The 20507-nt window shown below is 44.6% G+C and overlaps 1 protein-coding gene across 4 annotated transcripts in view; it reads left to right on the top strand.

The window, feature by feature from the left end:
* The window catches only part of cntln (centlein, centrosomal protein), a 212776-nt gene that overhangs the window by 155142 nt on the left and 37127 nt on the right, over nucleotides 1-20507 (top strand). For all 4 annotated transcript variants that reach the window (XM_086119061.1, XM_086119060.1, XM_086119058.1 and 1 more), the window contains 5 exons: nucleotides 2495-2611; nucleotides 10896-10996; nucleotides 15770-15867; nucleotides 16927-17468; nucleotides 19944-20019. In XM_086119061.1, the coding sequence (XP_085975187.1) occupies nucleotides 2495-2611; nucleotides 10896-10996; nucleotides 15770-15867; nucleotides 16927-17468; nucleotides 19944-20019 (934 nt within the window). The remainder of the gene's footprint in view (nucleotides 1-2494; nucleotides 2612-10895; nucleotides 10997-15769; nucleotides 15868-16926; nucleotides 17469-19943; nucleotides 20020-20507) is intronic.

Genomic DNA, 20507 nt, shown 5'->3' with positions numbered 1-20507 from the left:
CATATATGGAACTTCGAACGTTGATGATGGCCCAAAACTATATCTCTGCATTGTAAATGTCATTTTACAGCTATGAAATTGTTATGAATAGTTATCCGTTTGCTGAGTTGCAGAGAGAGCCACCACCAATGAGGAAAAACCAACATCGAAGCACCGGCCAATCACAAAGCACGTGTCAACTTTGTTGTCTCATTAGCATGCAGACAGCGTGCAGCCCATCCGTCCCCGTGAAACCTCGCTGCCATTCAGCCTTACCGACATATTTTTACAAAACGGCATGGTCGAGAGTGGGGAAAAGCTTACTTCCTGTTTATATTAGAGATGGGAAAAAGTTTTTTAATCATACTGGGTGTGATGGGGCGGGGGGAAGGGGTGCGCAAATAAAATTAAAGGTTATTAAAGCATCCGTACTCTGATCAAAGCTGCGCCCATAAACAGATTCCCCCTGAATCAGAGCAATTAGCCGTAGCGGTGTGGAAAAGTTCTCTTCGTTTCCCCCTGTTTAATAATGGAAACTAGGATACCGTGGGGGGGACGCACTGAGGCCTGAAGACGATAGCTCTCTCATGGCTTCGTGTTCAACAGCTTTTAGGAGCACGCTAAACAAATTAAAATGTATAAAGCTTTACTGTGACTTAAAGCATCTTCCGCGTTTCTTTAGAACGCACCTCACTATCACACTGAGGGAATTGGAACCACTTTGAAGGTAGTGGAGGCCAAATTCTCAGTGACTCCAGAATGAGATTTGCTAAATGGGCACCAACATGACACGCACTAAATACTAATAAAGTTCAAGGGATCCAAATTACGTACGCTTACCAGCGCATCAGCAACATTACAGAGTAGCCGCTAGCTGAACTAGCATTAGCGTAGCATGGTATACATGGTCAATAATGGCCGCTGTCCACCATTTCTGTGAACTTCTTGACCCATAGCGCAAGACTCTTAAAAGTCCAGGATGCTGGAACAGCCCCCCCCCCCCCCCCCCACAACTGGAAATAAGAAAAGAAATGTAACTTCCAGGATCAAACTTGTCGCCGTCATCAAAAACTTTAATATCTCTTCATGCTTTGCATTTTATTGTCACACAACCAATAACATACCGCGACCTTAACTGACAAGACGTTTGGGAAATGGCCAATGGCAATCTGGCTAAAAATTTGATTTCCAACGTGTAGCTGCATCTCAATAAATTTGAACGACGATGAAATCTTAGTTTATTGCAGTAGCAAATGAAAAGGTAATTGAAATTCAATCCTTCAAGTAAAAACTGATTGGGTAAATGTTCAATTCAGTGTTGGAGCCAGCTACTGTAGACAAAACACAAAGTGTCATTAAGTATTTATAAGTGAGGTGTAGACATTTGAAGGGCCCTTGTTTGCATGCAAGCCATTATTTACATTTTCAAGGCGCACTGGGAATGCGCCGCTGCTTGTCCGCGCAAGGCAGCACCCTGGGCTTTCACAAATACATAGGTGGCTACATGATTTGCCACTAAAATGTCAAAGTCAAGGCTGCTCATTTAAATACGGCTAAACCGGCCAGAATAATGAAAACAGAGTGCGACTAAGGGCTTCGCTACCCCGTGCGAATTGGCCGAAGGGCGGCAAGGTAATGTGCTGCACCGACCATTATTCCCACAGTGTAATACTGGCTTTTCATATGTATATCTCTGTGTTCCATAGCCCGTACACGATGTATAATGCAACAAATTAACCGGGACAGTTTGCTATAATACCTGCAGGAAGTAAAAAGTAGGCAATACAGCACTTCCCATCTCTGAACAACTGTATAAAAGCTTCTGTTCTTCTCGGAAGACATTGTACAAGATTTCAATCACGGAGCGGGAACACGAAGTCGATTTTCAATATGCGGCCCCAGCGTGGGAACTTTAAACCGTTCCTTCTCTCCAGGGTATATGTGTGGCAAGCTGTTTGTTTCAGTTCAAACTTTAGCTCCTGCAATGCGAGTGATGTCACGCACGCCGTGATTGCAAGATTACCATTTGACCATTGGGGCGCCGTCGTACTGGTCAGTGGAGACTTCAGTCTTTCCTTTCTCTCATCGACGAGCAGCGTCACACATGTTGATTGTGCAAAAGGAGCGTATTAAACTCGGGACCGCTTGTATGCCAAATGACAATGTGGCTTGTCTAGTTTATGAATGAAAAGGTGAATTGATTGCTTATTCATTGCGTTGTGTTTTAGAATGTGATATCACGTGCATCACTTTGTCATACAAGTCGACGTGGTGACCCCCCCCCCACCAGTTTTGTTTATCTTTTGAGGCATAGGTTCTGGGGTGAGAAAAAAAAGTTTGGACTCAAATGGTATTACCATTGGGCCATCGTTTTTGAATGTTCCACTGTATTGAATCCTGATGGTCTGCATTGGACTTAAAGTTTGGTGTTCACAGGACTCGAAATTCCAGGAGGTGAACTAAGGGGACTATTCCCTAATCGATTGATTGCTTGAGAAATCACTTTGTACTTCAGGCCACGTGGAAGGATGCCACGCGCCGAGCCCTGGCAACTAAGACAAGAGAACAGCGATGCCGTGTGGAACGAACTTGCCTACTTCAAAAACCTCACCCGGAAACTCACTCTGGAAAAGTAAGTCACTTTCGAAGTACTTGACACACTTCTCGGTTTTATCGTCCCCACCATGAGAATACTGACCAACGGATTTTTTTTTTGTTTGTTTTTTTAATTTTATAAATTCACTATGACCTTCCCAACTTCACAGCATCCCTTCAGTCCGTCACATCATTACCCACCAGTGGGGGTTAGACTAAAATCATTAGACTCTCCTCATTTGTTAAATTGGCCACCCAACTCTTCACACATGGAAGCGCAGCGGATACAAATGACGTAGTCACACCAAGGGTGTTGTCACACCTTTAGTCCACGTGATCTGCTACAATTGTGTTGATGAACCTTGTAAAATTGTGAATTTCTTTTGAAAGAGGAGGGGAAAAAAAATTCCAACCAAATCTCGTTCCGTCACTTTGAATCACAAGATTGCGTTTCTGCATGGGACACCCGCGCGGACGATCGAGTCAAATGACGGCAATTTTTTGCTGTCTTTTGACCGCAGTTGGTGTTTGCTTTAAAGTAATGTCCTGTGTGATTATCCTGTGTATTTGTTTTGGAGAAGTGAGAGGTGGGGATCAAACTAATATTTAGCTCACGATGACTTTACTACTGTTATCTTGGGTTCGCGATAGACTACAGAGCTTTTCGGCTTGCGTTATTTGGGTTACGTTTTTGCTAAATGAGCAGAATTCAGTCATAGATAGAAGGCCCCCTAGAACAGTGTTTTCAGTCTTTTTTGTGGGCGACAGGGGAGATCATTTAGACCAGCGGTGCCCAATACATCGACCGGGAGCCAGCGGACTGTCCCAAGTCGACTACGAAGGGTGGGAGGAGGAAATGGCGAAGAAAAAAAAGATTTGTGTGTTTCGGTTTCACTCATGTTCAGGGCCGGCTGTTTCTCATCGTGGCGTGCGTGATCGAAGATCAAAAGTCGATCTTCTGTCAAAAAAAGTTTGGCCACCTCTGATTTAAACAGTGTCGTCTATTTTTGAAACTGTGTTTCTAAATTATTATTTTTTTAATCAGTTTTTACTAGATTGTTCATCTTGTATAGTAAACCAGCGAGCCCACATAACCATTTTGTGACATTACAAAGTCAGCCAACCTAATTCGGTTTCACATACTCACTTATCTGATGTAATAGTGTCATGTATCTTCGTCTATCCGTCTGTGCCAGCGATGTCTAGTGACAGCCGACAGGTAGAACAACGAAATACTCTTCCGGGAAATGGTAGAAGATACAATGAAGTGCCTGTTTGAAATTCCTTAAAGCAGATTGGCTGGTCAGTATGTCCTTCAGCTTTGTGCTTCACACTCAATAAGTTTGGTGTGTAAATTGAGACAATATCCCTTCTGTGATGTTTTTGTGCCAGGAGATTTTCGCAGTGTAAAATATGTGCCTTGTTTGGGGCCCGCTACAGCAAACGTACTTTCACTATTTGGCTGTCTTCCAAAAATGGTGACTAAAATATGCTTCCCTTCCCGCTCCGGTCTTCAAAAACATTTGAAATCCACTTTAGGAGGATTGTACCCTTTTCGGTTCTCTTGCCTCCTTTAGTCTTCTTTTGTGTCTCTTTTTGGAGTTTAACCGTTGTCTGGTTTGATCTCAAGAAGCCCTTGTAAGTGCAGCACTACCGGTGACGCTCCGCACAAAGCTTGGCCTAAAGCCATCATCTTGGCTCCTCCTGTCTCCCCCGGCCTTCACCTTTGCTCACCTCCTCCATCCTCTCTCCTGTGCCTCTGCGCTTTCTTTCCTCTTCACTTTTCCGCCTCGTCTTTCCCGGTTGTCTCCCCCCGGCCCTCCGCGATGCCACATTGCAGGTTGAGGCCAGAATGGTGGTACCCCCCCCACCCCCTCACGCCTCCCCTTCCCTCCGATGCTTCCCCTCTGCTCACCCCCCTGCCCTGTCCTCCTAATCCCAGCTGAGCTCATTATGATATAGCCCGGCTGCCTCTCTCCAAGCCTGAGCTGTCTGAGTTAATTACAGGCTAGTAGCACTAGTGCCGCTGATGCTGCCTGTTAAGGGATGTCCATCCGCCAGCTTGCCTGCCTGGAACTGAGCAGTTCACTGCATAGTCTGGGGGAAATGCGGGCCAGTACTTTGGGGGGGACAGAGGGGATTGGCAAACACGCTACACGCAAGGTCCTTGAAACTGACCTGTGAAGGGAATCCACGAGGGATGACGAGTGCCTGGCCTCTTTTCCTGACAGTGTGACTTGCCTGTCCTGAGGGCTTAGTGTTGATCCCCTTCATGTGCCCCCGACGAGCTTCACTTTATTTTTCACATCACAGCCTCTCACAGGTCAGCCCAGTTACAACGTCAGGTTACATTTGATCACCAGAATCGTCTGGTTATTGGGATGAGACCCTTAATTGTGCTCAAAGTGCACCGTGTGTTGTGTAGGTCATGCCCAAAGTACTGTCGGTCCTCAGTAGAGTTATGGTAGAGCTTTGAACTTCATTTTTTAAAAATCCGTTTCTTCATCTTATTTTAGTTTTAATTTTGGTGTTAGGTTTTTTTTTTCAATATACTTGTCAGGTTCAAGATAAAAAAAAAATAACTGGTATAAATAAATCTATCTACCATTCTCAAATGACTGCTTGATCGTCCTTCTTCTGTATGGACATGCAGCAAAACCAAAATAAATACATTTTTAATGCATCCTGAAAGCGAGTCACATTTTTGCTATAATTAACAGTGAGTTTTATACAAGTACGGTGTAGTTTCAGTTAGTTTTCTTTTTCATCAATACATTTTCGTTTTTATCTTATTTTGTTCACAAAAATGTTGTTTTCCAGTTTAAAGTTTGTTCACGCTACCCACCAAGAAATGTTTAGGGTTTTTTTTTCTTTTTCTATCAACTGTCTCTGAACGGGCGTTATGGACCACTGGACTGCAGCGCGGTTCTACTTGGGTACAAATTTGGGACAGCATTCTGTTCTATACCACTCACTGTAAGATTATTAAGCTCCTCCGTACCTGCAAAAGTCGATCCGTTATAAAGCACAAGCAGCCCAATTTTCTGAAAGTCTAACTCGTGGGGCAAGTCGTCACAGCTTGTTCCTCTGAACGTGTGATGATGATTACGCTTGTGAAGGTTATGCTGCGCAAATGTCGGGCAGTAATCGACTAATGGCCAATTAACTCCCGCTAGTTGAGAATTTAGGACCAAATGAAGACCCATTTAAAAGCTTTAAATGCCAGTGGTGTTCATCGGTCCATTTTTCGTTTTTGGAGCCTTCTTTGTCATGGGACGATGCGCAGATGCTCCTGATCATCTCTTCCGCAAACAACGCTTGTAAAACACCTTCCAGAGGTCCAAAATGACTCTTTGGCTCAGAGAGTACAGCTGGGTTGACTCCTGCGCAGCGGGTCCCACACAGTGCTGAGAGAAGGTTAGCTCCTCCTGTCATATTTGCACTGTAATTCAAGGTTGAGTGAGGAGGTGAAAAATGCGCTTTAATTGACTTTGACTCTGAGCGGCGACTAAATTAAGAGATGCATTTCGACCTCCGAAACTTTTGCCCGCAACGAGGACTATCGTGTTATTGGACTGCACCTGTTGTAAATGTAGTTTGAATGAAAGATTTTCTTCTCAGTGGGTAGTACCAGTGAGTTCTTAAAACTGGTACACGTAAAAAGAAATACTGTAAAAAATGATGTTTAACATCTTAATTTTAAAACTGTGACAATACCAACACATGCTGAAAAACATTCAATGTTATTACTGCTTTTATAGTGTAGGGTGTACTTGTAAGGACCAACATAGCACACTACACGGGCGTTGGGATTATTTTTTAGAGACATTCGATAATCTGATTTTGCTGACAATCGGGCTCAAAATAAGTCCACTTATTGGAACCAGCACAATTACTATCCAATCCAACAAAATAAAAAATGGCAAATTTTATCATGGTGCGACAAAATAAGAAGCATTTAACCAAGAAATCTTTCCTCGTGATTGTGTGAAATTGAATCTTGATTCACTTGTCAGCACTTGTCCTTCAGTTGTTTTCTTTTTTTGCAAGGAATTTGTTAAAATGACACAAAAAAGGTTCTCATAAAGACATTTTTTTTCACAGTTCTAAAATGTTATCAATAAAAATCATTTGAGTGTTCCATTTTGGTATTTAGTAGACCATTTATGGAATTTCGTCAGATGCTCGTCATCACACTATTGCGCACGATCTAGCCACTAATATTTATTATAATATTTTGCGGCGTGGGAACAATTTAGGGGCCATTGGCCAATTTGTGTCAAATTACACAACAAACGTTTCGTCTTTTTTTTTTTAATTTATTGAGATGTCCTCATGGTTGACTGGTAAAGTAAAGGCAGTGCGGGCTCGAAAAACCCACAGTGGGATCCTTTATCTGCCTCATTATGCGCCTTTCTCCACTCGGTGTCCGTGCTTGTTAATTGTAATAAAAGGTTTGTTGGTAAAAAAAGAGGCAGGGATTATTTAGACCTCATAAGTAGAGTAAACACATGCAGTGCGCCCTCAGACTTAAGATGCTGCTCTCAGACGACATCAAAGCATAAATTAGCCAGCGTTTACTGATGGGGGGGGGGGGGCTTTGAGATCATTTGCACTGCTGCAGCAGCAATGTGAGATTCTTTACACGGTGACCATTACAGACATGAACCTCCCCAGTGAGCGACGTTGACTCTAATTAAGTTTAATAAAGTTTACCACCGTGTTCCTCATCTCTCTGCCCGTTTCATCGTGATTTGCTAAAAGGTAATACAAGTAATGAGTTTCTTTTGCCCCCACCCACTGGACCCCAGGCAGAGTTGGAGGAGGGACACATTTTGCTCGCACAAACAGAATGTTTTATGCATGTTGTTAAGTCAGACGACGGAGGATTTTCCCCCCTTCATTTATTATTTGGGGAAATTATTATTTTATTTATTTTTTGCGAGGGAGGCCATAATTTGCTTTGCATTTTGTAATTATAATGCATGCTTTAGTGCTGCCATCCAGTCTTGGCCTCTCTCAAAGCAAAAAATAAATGAAAACATAAATAATGCACGTATTTCAATGGAATCAAATTCAGAAAAATAATTCGCTCTTTGGAAAGATGCTGAAGTGTTCAATTTTTTTTTCAATCTTGATTTGCTTTAGTTGGACACCTGCAGATATCACCAAGATGTATATGCATTCTAACGATGGGACATGAAAGTCGCTCTCACTGAGAGATCCTGCAAAATTGTCACGAGTGAAGATCCAGAACTGTGCCTTTTATACAGAACAGCGAGCCACGCTGCATCCCGCAGTCACATTCGGGGATGCATGATGACGCGTAAAATTCTTATCTGTGCCGCGATGATTGCGTCAGGTGTTTAAAGTGTCACCGCGTAGCATCCCGCTCCTCGTACGGCACCGATACGACATCTGAAGCTTGGAGATGACCAAATCGACCTGGTCCCTTTAATCTCCGTCTGTGCCGTTTTGACAGGAAAAACATAACGGAAAATTCTTGACTTTTAAAGGCATCGTGAAAATGGCTTTACAATTTCAACTAAAATACAGCGCCAGGTTATGCGCTCCCCATTTCAGCCACTTGAGACTTTCGAAGAACAAGGAGCCCTCGAGCGCAAGTTTGACTACGAGGGTAATCCCCAACAGCCCTCAAAACAAGATGATTTTTTCCAACAATAGAAATGCCAGAGGTCCTTACACTTTCTTTCCCTTGATTCCTTGTGAATTCTTGTGTTCTGAGCAAGTGCTCCATGCGCTCTTCCAGGCGCGAGCACAATGGCTGCCAAGGATGCAGCTGTGTTGCGCACCCTTGTGGATCGAAACGGGCGGCGTGTGCTCGGCGCAGCATCGGTAGACTGGAGATCAAATGACATGGAGGGTATTGCTCTAGGCTAAAGTTCTCGCGCTCAATGAGAGAGAGATTTTTTTTGTTCTCAAAAGTGAGGCCAAAAGCTCCAAACACAGACTTACAAGTGTCGTTCGTCCACATCGCCAAGGATCCAGTTGCATCTCTCTGTTGCTTTGTTTGCTTTCTGCAAAAGTCTATCCAAATCCTCCTATTGTTGTTGACTTCTGAAGACATGCGGTACAGCAAAAGTCCAGCACAACCCCACAAGGTACAAACTGCACTGACGTACCTTTTATAGGGTGAAAATGTGTACTCTAATGTGACTCTTTATACTTTTTCAGTGGCTGACAATATAATGTTATGTTTCCAAACTCTAAGCCAATATTCCTTGTACGCTGCCCGTTCACGCCGTGATGGACACTATTGGTGGACATATAGGTGCTAAGCCCTGCCGCAAATTACGACCCCTATATAAAAGTTAACCATTGCCTCTATCAACATACCGCACACTATGACTGTTTAAAATAAGTGCAAATAAATCATCCATCAGTCTCCTCAAATTGAATGGTTTCAGGTTAATTTCATTTCGAAAAAAAAAAAAAGTGCCCCATTCTGCCGAATGACCGCCTTGAACAAAGTCCATGGCAAGACAGCAGATTCGCATACTGCGCTCATTTCTCCCACCAAGTGTAAAAGCGCACGCACGCCGTTGTGGCAATGCTCACCTCCCCCAGGTTCGGTTGTAAAAAGCAAGGCAAGATGTTCTCTTCCTGCTCTCGTGTGGCTGCTTTTTTTTCCCTCTCGTTCAATCTGTGCGAAAGAGTGCGACAGATATAAAAAGTAGATAGGCCTATTTGAAGTGAGGGCCCCGGGGTCAAAGTAGTTAGTTTCAAAATGGAAATTATTTTGAAAGAAGAAAAAAAAAAAGGGCTTTGTTGATGACAATGAAAACGTAAAGCACCTGTGCCCGGCAAATTTGCCACTGCTCAACCCAGCCCCTCTACTGTAAGGCCAATGCAAAGTACGGTTTGGATTTCCAATGGGGGGGGCGGCGCCGCATGCGGAATTTTGTGGTCGCTCTGGAGGTCTACAATAATCAAACATCAAGTAAAAAACTGACTAGATTTCCTTCTGCGCTTTCAGTGTAGCCTTTGTAGCTTCTGCGATATCATCGGATTGCTTTCCCCAATGTGCTGTATGTTCGATCCATTAGTTGCACAGCATGCATAATACAGTGAAGGATTCCTGGGGAAGAATGCACTTGGTTTGGAGCTGCAGATTTGAACTGAAACCGGAGGCTCTCGGCCAACACCGTCCAATATCTGCAATTCAATCCTCTCCTCTCTCGTCACGAAAACACGCTGGCCCTTGAACAAAATTGAATGTTTTGCATGTGATTTTTGGCTTTGGCGTCGATAACGCCGGCATCTTGACGCGTGCGCCAGAGAAACACGAGCTGGGACAGGCATCTTCTACTTACTGCATATTTCAGCTCGTTTGTCCCATTAACAGGCAGGACGCAGGAGGCAGCGCTGGTGCCTCATCGACTTGAGTTCATTTATGGAGGAAAATCCATAAAGGAGCGACACGTATCCATCTGCTTCCTCACCCCCGCCCCTCGGGGAGAGTCATTTGTGTACTTATTTAAGCTGCGGTCAGCCATTAGGCCAGGCGTTTACTGGACTGTGAGGGCTAAAAAGCTAATTATTTCCCTTCCCTGTGCACTTGCTGTAACTTTCCGCAGGTCATTTTCCTGACATTTGGCAGGAAAAACATCTGTAAAATGAAAGTTGTCTCGTTAGTTAATTGCCATTGTGAATGCTATTGTTTGCGCTCACACAAGTGACCTCTTTTAACTCCACAGAGTGGCTCACGTATTTGCCTTTTTTTTTTGCCTCCGCAAATGAGGTTAACAGACGGTAGAATGCCACTCTGCGAGCAGGAGCTTGTTTCTGCCGTTGCACTCCACAGCAAAGGGGAGGGGATAGGAGCCGTGTGTTCTTCAGGTGTGCTCGTCTCAACGGGGGCCTCGTGCGTATCCTCGCAAGGCGTTCACTTGGTGTCCTAATAATAACTTGAAAGTGCAAAGTCTCCAGAATGGCTCCTCGTAATTAGCCTTTAGCAGGAATCAAGCTAATTGCCGGGTGGTAATTGGGCACACTTTCCTAGTCAGATTGTCTGCTGCGTTGCACGCAAACACACCGCGCGGCGACCTCCTACCTTGGCGTTTCATCTCACTTGTCACTTTGATTTACATGTGAATAAATAAAACACGCTTCAATTAATTTCTTCATGTCATCTTCTCTGTGGGGAGGTGAAAGTGGAGCATGGCATTCCAGAAGGAAACGAGTGGCAAATGTTACGACATAAATGAAGGCCGTAATGGGATATTTGTAGAATATGTAAAACCGGTCTTGTTATACAGTGTGGAAAAAAAATTAACCCTTTTTGTTTTCAATGAATGCAGGGCTGGCTTGGAGGAGGAGCTGGACATGCTGCGAGTCCAGGCTGCGATGGATCGGGCCACGGTGAAGGAGCTCAACCTGTGTCTCACTGAAGAACACCAAGGTGAATCAATATGCTTTTTTTTTTTAAATTCGGATCTCTTTTAACGAATGTGACGAAACCTTAATTGCTCAGAAGTTTTCTTCGGCAATCAGCGAGCCCATTTGTGCTGTGTGAGGACACGACAGAATGGCAGGTAGCAGCTGCTGCTATGTGTGAGGAGGGCTTCTTCTATTTCGGCGCTGCGCTTCATGTTGAGAAATGTTTCACTCAGGAGCTTCCACTTTCTGGCATCGGATGGCACATTTGTAACCACGACCAAATAAGAGCGAGCCGGAAATTGGGCACTGTTGTACATGAGCTGTACTCCAGGGTGAAAACCAAGTGCAGTGTAAAAACGGCCTCAAATTTTTTGAGCCGTTGACGTGAAATGTCGCCAACGGAAGTCCTAACGTTGGCAATTGATGTCATATATATATATATATATACACACACACACACACATTTTTTTTTATTGGGGGGGCTGGGCAGAGAAATGTTTTGGCCAACTCTGGATTGAGCATGAATCTGGGAACATAAAAATAAATGGCAATAGCCTACAGAGAGCAGCAGTGGGTCTTTTTTGGATGATATCACAATATATCAAATCAATAATTGACCTTTGTGATAGTGGTGGTCCTCTGGAAGTTTGACTATTACAAGCAGCTTGTCATTCATCAAAGTATTTGTCATGTTAAATCTACAACAGAGAGTCCAAAAATGAGAGAAAAGTTATTTAAATTTCGATGTCGAAGCGATGACGTAATATGCACACATGCATGGCACAATGCACGCACACACTACTAAATACTATTTCGACTAAATAGTGTGTAGTTTGTCAAATATGTAATTGTTACACTGCTGAAGATTTGTACATTCAATATTTTGCCATCTAAAACTTATTTCTTTTGTTGTTGGTCTTGCTGGGCAAAATTTTCCCAGAGCAATCGACAGAATAATCAATTGGATAATCGATTCCCCCCCCCAAAATGATTTGCGACAACCCTAGTTGGTATTTTATAGAAGAGTGTTCATATCTTGAAAGCGTCACTAAAGCATGACATGAAGACATTTTCCTTCATGATATTTACAGAGGTCAGTTGTACAATCTTGAATTTGTTCACTTTCAACAGCTCACTTCATTTCTTGCAGCATTGTAACATTGCTCGTGGCTGTTGTTGTGCGAAAAATCTTAAATGTGGCAGCACTTTTGACTCCTATCCATGCCAATTTGCGGGCCAGATTAATGAGGCGACTCGCATTGGAATTAATTGGACAACTCAATTAAGACTTGATCAACCCCACCGCTAATTGATTGGTAGATCAAATGCTGTTCATCTTGTCAGCAGGAACCATTCCCGATGTTTGAAAAAGCACATCGCTTTTAATTCAGTTTGCAGCCTTTTGTCAGTCGGTGACCGCCGCAACCGCTATGGCTTTAATTAAGCAGTTCAATAACGAATCTGTCCTGGATCACTTTCATTTTCCTCCCCACCAATGATAGTGTCTGGCGGTTGAGGTGCGAGCGTTTCATTAAAAGGATGGCACTAATTAAAATGGAGCGTCCTTTGCTATTGACACTCGAGGCAGGAAGCGAAAGTATTGAGCTTCTCGAAAAGGACATTCTAATTTTACATCTTCTCTGACAAATAATCACTGGAGGGAGCTGTGTATTTACATTTTAAATCATATGATAGATAACTCTTATGAATGGTTTATTATCGTTACTATAAGTGCATGCCTACAATAGGACAAAAAAATGTTGAGTGAATGACTGAATTACTCCAAAATAGAATATATTGATGACATTTAACAATGGTCAAAAAGACCAAACAATAAAATTTGGTTCAACTCTTTCTTTTGTTACATTTATATTCTCCAAAAGCTTGCAAAAGATCTCATTTGATACAGTTAGAGACCAAGTACAACATTTCAAACCATTTTTTTTTTCAATAACAAATTGCCTTGACAGGTTCCAATTTTCTCACTCAAATTGTAAAATCGCCTGAAATACAGTATTACATTACAACAGTACAACACGACCTGCAGCTAACGCCAACGGCTTCCCTGTTTTTCACACTTTTCAGCTCCGCTGAGATGTCAATTTTGCTTCCACCTTTTGTGGCATCGCTTTAGTTTCCAAACTGTACAGCCATTCCATCGTACAGGGTTGCGTTCCAGACCCACGGCAATCGGTGATATTGGGAGACCATGTCATTTTTCGTGTTTTTACCTCTTCCATGCACTTTAAAGGACATTTGAACTTAACACAGTGGGGGGGGACACTTTTGAAAGACATTCTAAATTATTTTAACACTCAAAAATATGTGGATTACAGAATCCTGCACGTATTGTCGAGTCTGTGTTGGATACTTGTACGTGCCTTTAAGCGGCAGGGCCTGGTGAGGCGGCGTGTGACGTCCACGAGTTCGCATGCGAGTGGCTTGGCGTGAGCTGTGACCAACAGCAGCTCCTCTGAATGTGCTCTTTGTTTTTGTGTCTTCCCATATGTGAAGACATCGCACTAAGTATTCTGTAAAAACCTCTATGCCAAAGCGATATAGCATGGGCGCCAACAATGAAACGCGATATAGCAAGGAGCCCTGTGTCGCTGTGTACTAGAACGAAAACGGAAAGCTAAACTAATACGTTTAGTGGCAACTACCTCTGACGCCATAACATTTGGCACATTTGCCGACAAAGCTTTGAAATGATTTACCTCATTACTTGTGCGCCCCATCATGAACGGCTTGACTGGCAACCCGCATGTCAGAAGTCATGAGGAGGCCGCCCCAGCAGTGCTGGAAAATAAGTTGTGAGTGACTACAACGTTCACTGGCGAAACCTCTGCGACCTGATCAAAGAGCCGCGGGGTTGAGGCGTTCACACAAGGATTATCTCTAACGAAAGGCAACACATGAAAGGGAGCGGGCCTTTGTGCCATAGCCCACGAGCAGACATGGGAGGGGACACTAATGTATGCCACCGGTGCCGAGACCTCCTCCCGCAGCGGGTGACTAGGGAGCCACCGTGTCTTCTCATCAAGGTGGTGCCGAGGTGACAACTCCCAATCCGTCGGAGGCGGATCGTTTTCTCCCACAGCCGGTCGTGTATACCCAACGAACACAGCAGCGCTCCTGTCCTTGCGGCTGCTCCTTTTGATTGGAGGTGACACGCCAGGAAGACAAAAGAGCCGGCTAATTCGAAGTAACAAACTTCCCAGAACGAAGCATCGATTCGACACGAGGGAGCAGGGGCTGCTCCGCGCAGCCGATTTCGCTTTGTCCTTCTTTTTTGTCTTTGACCGTGCCCAGGTAGCTGACCTGAAGCGTCCATGTCAGAACAAATTATTTTGGTCACGTAGTCTTTTTGTTTTTTTTAACCAGAAGAGGATCACCCGTTTGCTTGGTTTGCTCAGCTAAGAAACTAGCCATGGAAACACATATTACTCGACATGCGATAGAACATTAGATCACAGACTGAGATGTTTCAATTTATAATTCATTTCGGTTGTTTGTGACCGCCGCGTGCCTGGATGCACGTTGGTGTCTCACAGGCTGCAGACGTCAAGGCAAGAAATCATGTCGCTGAAAATCAGGACAAAAAGGCATACCAACGGTCAATGGAAACCCAAATCCTGAACACACAGAGAATACTCAACCAAAACGGGAAAAGGGACTTGAAAGCTGATATGGCGTCATTGTGCCCGTATGCTAATTGCCTCTCCTTTGCCAGTCTTGTGGAGTCATGTAATATTACCACCATATTCTGCAAATGACAATGATAACACTAATCAACAGCAAATATTAACCAGAGATGACTTCATATGTCCCTAGACCTGTTTTTGATATTTTTTCCCTTTCTTTTCCTAGCACATTTGGTTTCTGAGATATTTTCATTGTTTGTGTTTAACAGCTTGGACAATACGGATTTTACCATGCGTTGTTGTCTTGACTTTTTCATGGGGAAAAAAATCACCTTTGCTGAACATAACCCTTCATTCATAAATATTACAAAGTTTTATTCGTAGAAGTAATCATAGTAGTAGTAATAAAAAATGTGTAATTTTATGTTTTATACGCCAACTATGACATCCATTTTCATCCCATCAGAACGTTCAAATCCCGAGTTAGCCTCCGTGAATTTGTGAAAGAAAACTGATCATGTGACTTTATGCACTCTTTACAACATCGGGGCGAACTCCTGATGAGTCACGCTCTCGCTTCCTCACCGGACAGGTTGACGTCCCGGAAGTGCGGTTAACTTTATACCCTGAAGAGTGTGTGTTTGCTTTATTCATTTATAGTGAAGAGTGTATTTGTCACGGTTGAGAGTGAGATTCCCTGGATAAAACAATATGTTAGTCTGTGCATATAAGTTGTCCATTGGGGGAATCCTAGTGGACTACAAAGCAGCGCGGCCCGGGGCTGTACAGTGTTCACCAGAGACTCGAGTGCTTCTCGCATTTGTTTATGATCCCGTGAGAGAGGTTGCATGTTGTGTGCTTTTTCAACATTGTTTTCCCATTTCCTTGTGGACTATTAGATCAACACTCCTCTGTTGTGTAAGATGAAGATGACTGGAGCCAAGTGTCTGAAAATTCTTCATTCTTTCGACTCGACTGGCAGGAGAAGGGGGTGGGGGGGGGGGGGTGCTTTACGAATGTACCGATGAAGGAAATTAGGCCAGGAGCAGTGCTAATTGATTTAATGCAGCCCTTTTTTTATCGTCCTATTGCCTGAGCCGCCTGGGTTTGACGCACCGTGTCACAACAAGAACCTTTGTTCTCCTGTTCAGAGCTGCTTCGCAAAGTGGAAGAGGAGCGCCAGGTCAAAAGCACTTCTCCGAAAAGACCCTCTGTTTCTTCAAAACGATTGGAACAGTCGTTTATGAAGGTACGACGCTATGCCATCACTTAGTGTTCTTTGTCCCCAACAGGGGGGAAAAAAGAAGATAGACAGAATCGTAACTGTAGCACAATGGCAGTGACGAAATTAGCCTCTAATCTGTCAGCCATGATTTGAGTGTGAGCACAGATTTTTTTTTTTTTCCCTGTCACATTTTAGTCGGTAGCTCATCGTGTCTTCAAGTCAACTAAAAATGTGTTTTTCTTTCAGTCGGCAGTGCATTAGGTTTAATTAGTCTTTTTTTTTTTAAAAAACGGCCTCGCTCAACTTTGAAGTGCCATATTATTCAAGTGCAACTTTGTCACCTCCCGTTTACTTTTGTGGCATTGTCTCCATCCGTGGGTGGCTGTTTTAATTCAGGCTGAAAGGTACCAAGCTTCACCAGTGGTCAGAGTGAAACACAATTGTAAAAAGGGAAAAACAATACCCAGGGGCACAATCCCAATTTTGTAGCTTGGGAGCTTGCGTCTGGACATTTGATTTCCAGCACACTCTAACAGTTGATGCTCACCTCTCTGTGAGTAACTTTCCGGTGTGTTGTTTCAACTTTCCAAGACTCATTCACTTCATATGTTCCCAGGCCAAATTTGTTTAAACCCCCCTCACTTTTTTTTTTTTTTTTTTTTTGTGTGTGTTTTGCTGGCTAACCCAAAATTATCGGATGATTGATTTCTTTGCCATTTGCGTTGAGCAGAAGTCTTGCCAATTCTGAGCCAGTACAGAACCGCATGTACCACAATGGCCACAAGGTCACCAGCAGGTTTTCCCTCTTTTCCATCACCGGTACACATTTGTGTTGGACTCGCAAAATGCACAGTGAAAAATGCTTGTCGAGTTCATCCTTCGATGCTCGCTGAGCTGAAATCTCAAGGGATTCAATTACGTTTGTGACATCATTGCAAAGTGGTAGTTCGACCTCTGTTGTTTTTCAATTGCAGTTAAATTATCTAAGGGACTTATATTTATATATATAGTTTATACTTGTAAACGGTCTGATATGCACTATTCAGTTATATCACTGAAGCTTCAAATCCTTGATTCCCCTAGATTGAGCAGCTGGAGCGGAGGATGGTGTCCCTGGAGGGTGAGACGGAGCTTCTGAGGGAAGAGAAACAGCAGCTCCTCCAGGCCAACGAAGGCCTGGCCCGCGACTGCCGCGGACTTCAAGCCTCGCTGGATCATCTGCAAACCCAGGAAGCTGTCCGCCTACAGACAGCCCAAGCACAAGCCCTGGCCCTGGCCTCGGCTCAGGGGGAGCGGCATCGCGGCGAGGTCGCGGCTCTCCAATCCCGGCTGGCCGCCTCTCACAAAGAGTCCGCTGAGCTCCATCGGCGGCTCCTGAAGCTGAGGCAGGAGTTTGGCATTCTCAGGGCGGCCAGGGACTTCTACAGGAAGCGTGCGGCGGGACCAGCGCGGCCGAGCGGGATCGCTGGCAACGTTAGCGGCAAGCCAAAGTTGAAAACAATTAGGCTCACGGGTTCGTTACGCCAGCGCAGCCACCCGACCGTCATCCCCAATCAAGCCATCAGCTGGCAAGGCCGTAGCCCCAGTCCCTCGAAGGACGAGTGGGAGGACATGAGCGTAGCGAGGTAATGATGCACGCGCACCTACTCGCAGCGTCCAACCTCATTATTTTTAGGCGTTTCGAGTGGGCTGGCGGGCCACAGAGCATCGTGGGGACAACGCGCGTATATGCAAAACATAAGCAAATGGGTGATTGAATTTCATCCTCCTGTCTGGTTGGTAATTCAGGAGCCAAAGAGGAATACAAGCAGGAATGATAGCGAGTGGGGGTGGGGGCGGGGGGGGGGGGGGGTGAACCACTGTCAGATCCCGTCAAGTGTCCTGGGACGGCTCGCTAGGAGCTTATTGACTGAAATTTGCATGCAAAATTAGAAGTCTCTCTGTACAATGTTGAAGCGGTGCCAGAGAAGCCCTGGGATAAGGGGGCCGCCAAAGTCTTGATACCTTTCAGCGGTGCCATTTTCATGCACGAGTAATGCAGGCCTGGAATTGACAGTTTGGCAGTTTGATTTAATATACTGGTCCTTTGCATATTCACCAGCACCCCCCTCAGCCCACTACCCACCCTTGACAGCTCCAAGGATCCCCCTGCAAGCACTAAACCACCCACGGTACATGCAGCAAACCTCGCCCCGCGCCTCGTTGTGTTGCTTCTCTTCTCTTGTCGTGTCAATTCACAAATGTGCCTTTGCCCCACTCTCTCTCGATTGCGAACAAACACGCACACACACTACTCGCCTTAATTTAGTTGGATAAATTTTGAATGGCCCTACTCGGCTCTCTACCAGATGTCTACAAGCTGTTTAACACCCTCTAAATTAAGACCCATCGACAGTAATTATTTCATGTATGTTTTATGCAAAAAAGCCACTGAGCCGTTTATTGAGTGATGGTCGGAATGATTTCATTTCAAACACTCGTAGCTATTGCTGATATTTAGTCCCCCCCCCCCATCTCCCACTTCCTCCCCCCCCGAACTCTCCCTTGTGCTCAGCCCTGCCTCCTTGGCATCTAATTCATCAGACCGTAATCCACCCCGGCCCACTGGAGGCAGTTTAGCGGGGACTTGGTGCAGCTATGCCCCGGCTTTCCTAATGCCCTCCATGTGGCTAATAAGCAGCTGTCTAATAGACGCTTTACCTGCGAGAAAGGATCTGAATGGATTTGCGGAGACGGCATCCAAACCGAGATGCTGTCTTATTTAAGGCACCTGTCGACCCATTTGTTCGTGTTACTATAAAGCCCTTCCGCGCTTCTCATCTCGCCGGGGCCGTCCTCAGCGATATGTCGGGCAATGCCCTGCTTCCACCTCAAGAAGTTTATCCTAAAATGTGACAAAGGTGTCAGGCCTGTGAAAAGATGCTGACATGTCTTTGTTTTCATCCTCTGCCTCTCCCTCTCTCTCTTGTCTCTCAAGTTTTAAACAGCTGGAGGCAGTTGACTATTTTGACCGCATCAGCGGTTTTTCATTGTTGGTCCGGACAGAATAAGAAGGTGAAAGGATGGGTCAGAATCAGCTTGTTATAGAGTAGAGATGAAGAGAACAATGGGATCCAAAAGATTCAATTGTTTCCTTGACGCAACGGGAGGCAAAAAAGGAGCGCACTACCTTTCTCCAAACAGCAGAGGCGCCGTGGATTCATTCTCAACTAGTTTCAAAGTCTGAAGAAGAACATGCCAGCTTTGAGAAGTTGAGCTCACGTCTTTCAGGAAACATTGTTCTTCATACATTGTGAGGCACTCACATTAATCATCCATTGCATGAATGTAATCTATTAATTGATCATAAATATTCCTAATGTTTTATAGGCAACCAATGACCTTCCTTTGTAGCATCAACATGCTTCAATAATTCATACCAAAAAAAAAAAAAACAACAATCCCATAGTATTTCCCTGAACCGGCGCTGGTGGTGCTTGCCCGGCGCTACACAAGCACCTGCGATGGTCCAGCCAAATTCCCTCCTGACCAGTTTTAACCCTAAATAGCCTCCGGCCTTGTCATGTTCCCTTTAGATCCCCTTACTCTGGTCTCTCCCTCCGCTGCCTTTCCCCCGTGCTCCACCTTAATAAACCCACTGGCGTAAATGTCACTGGCTCCCACCTTCACGTCAAAGGTCACTGTCAATAAACGTGCCGGTGTTTGTGTGTCTCCGAGAGCCCTTACCGTTGCTGTCCGTCAGACGCAACCTAGTTTGCTTCTGCTCAGCCGCGCCTCTCGCGAACGTATGTCACACGTTGGCGGGCTAATGAAGGCCACAGCCGCTCTCATACATCTTGATGCATTCACTGTCGGCAACAGACGCCACAATTTTTCCACTTAATTTACAAGCCACATTTACACTTCCTGCTTAGAAATTGGACGGGGGCATTGATTTTCTGTTAAAAGGTAGGAGGAGAGCTTGAAATGCACATATTTTGCTTCAAGTCAACTAAATCAACCATAAAAGGTAAATTGGATTTGTGGTCCAAGGGTGGTACACACACACACACAAGCTCGGAGTCAACTCAGACAGTAATGATCTTCAACTTTCTTTCCAGTGACAGTGAGGAATACTCAGACAGCCTCAACAGCGTGCCCTCGGGGACAAGGCCTCCCAGACGGCACAAAAGGAAGGTGAGTCTAGCCTGCTGTTTTGGAGTGTAACATGGATGCACGGTATCCCATTTGGCGCTGACACCCACCCATCATAAATCTGTCAGTTTCAGAGCGATAAAATCAACATAGCTTTCACAATGAATGGTCTTTGTTTCCCTCAATTGACTCTAGTGTCAAGATTAAAAGTGTAATGACTCGTCTGCTATAAATGCTGTGAAAGGGTGCATGTCTTAAAAGTTTTGGAAATGGCCATTTTCTACCATGTAAAATCAAAGTGGTTATACACTGAAGAGGATGTAGGGAGATTTTTGTGGGGGCGTGGCTTGTTGTTCTCAGAATTAGGGTGGCGGCAACTCTGTCAAGCAGCCGTAAGGGGATGCCTGGCCTTTCAGACAATATAAATTGAACTAAAGGATGACTCCGTTTATTTTGAAATTTGGGAGCCCGTAGGGGTTGTGCTGCCAGGATTTGTGTTATGCCGACGAGGACTGGGCACTATGTCTAGA

The sequence above is a fragment of the Hippocampus guttulatus genome, chromosome 9, assembly GCF_054856545.1.
Source record: "Hippocampus guttulatus isolate MCC_2025c chromosome 9, RoL_Hgut_1.0, whole genome shotgun sequence".
Classification (NCBI taxonomy): Eukaryota; Metazoa; Chordata; class Actinopteri; order Syngnathiformes; family Syngnathidae; genus Hippocampus; species Hippocampus guttulatus.
The sequence above is the reverse complement of the archived record's forward strand: the minus strand, read 5'-3'. Positions and strand labels throughout refer to the sequence as shown.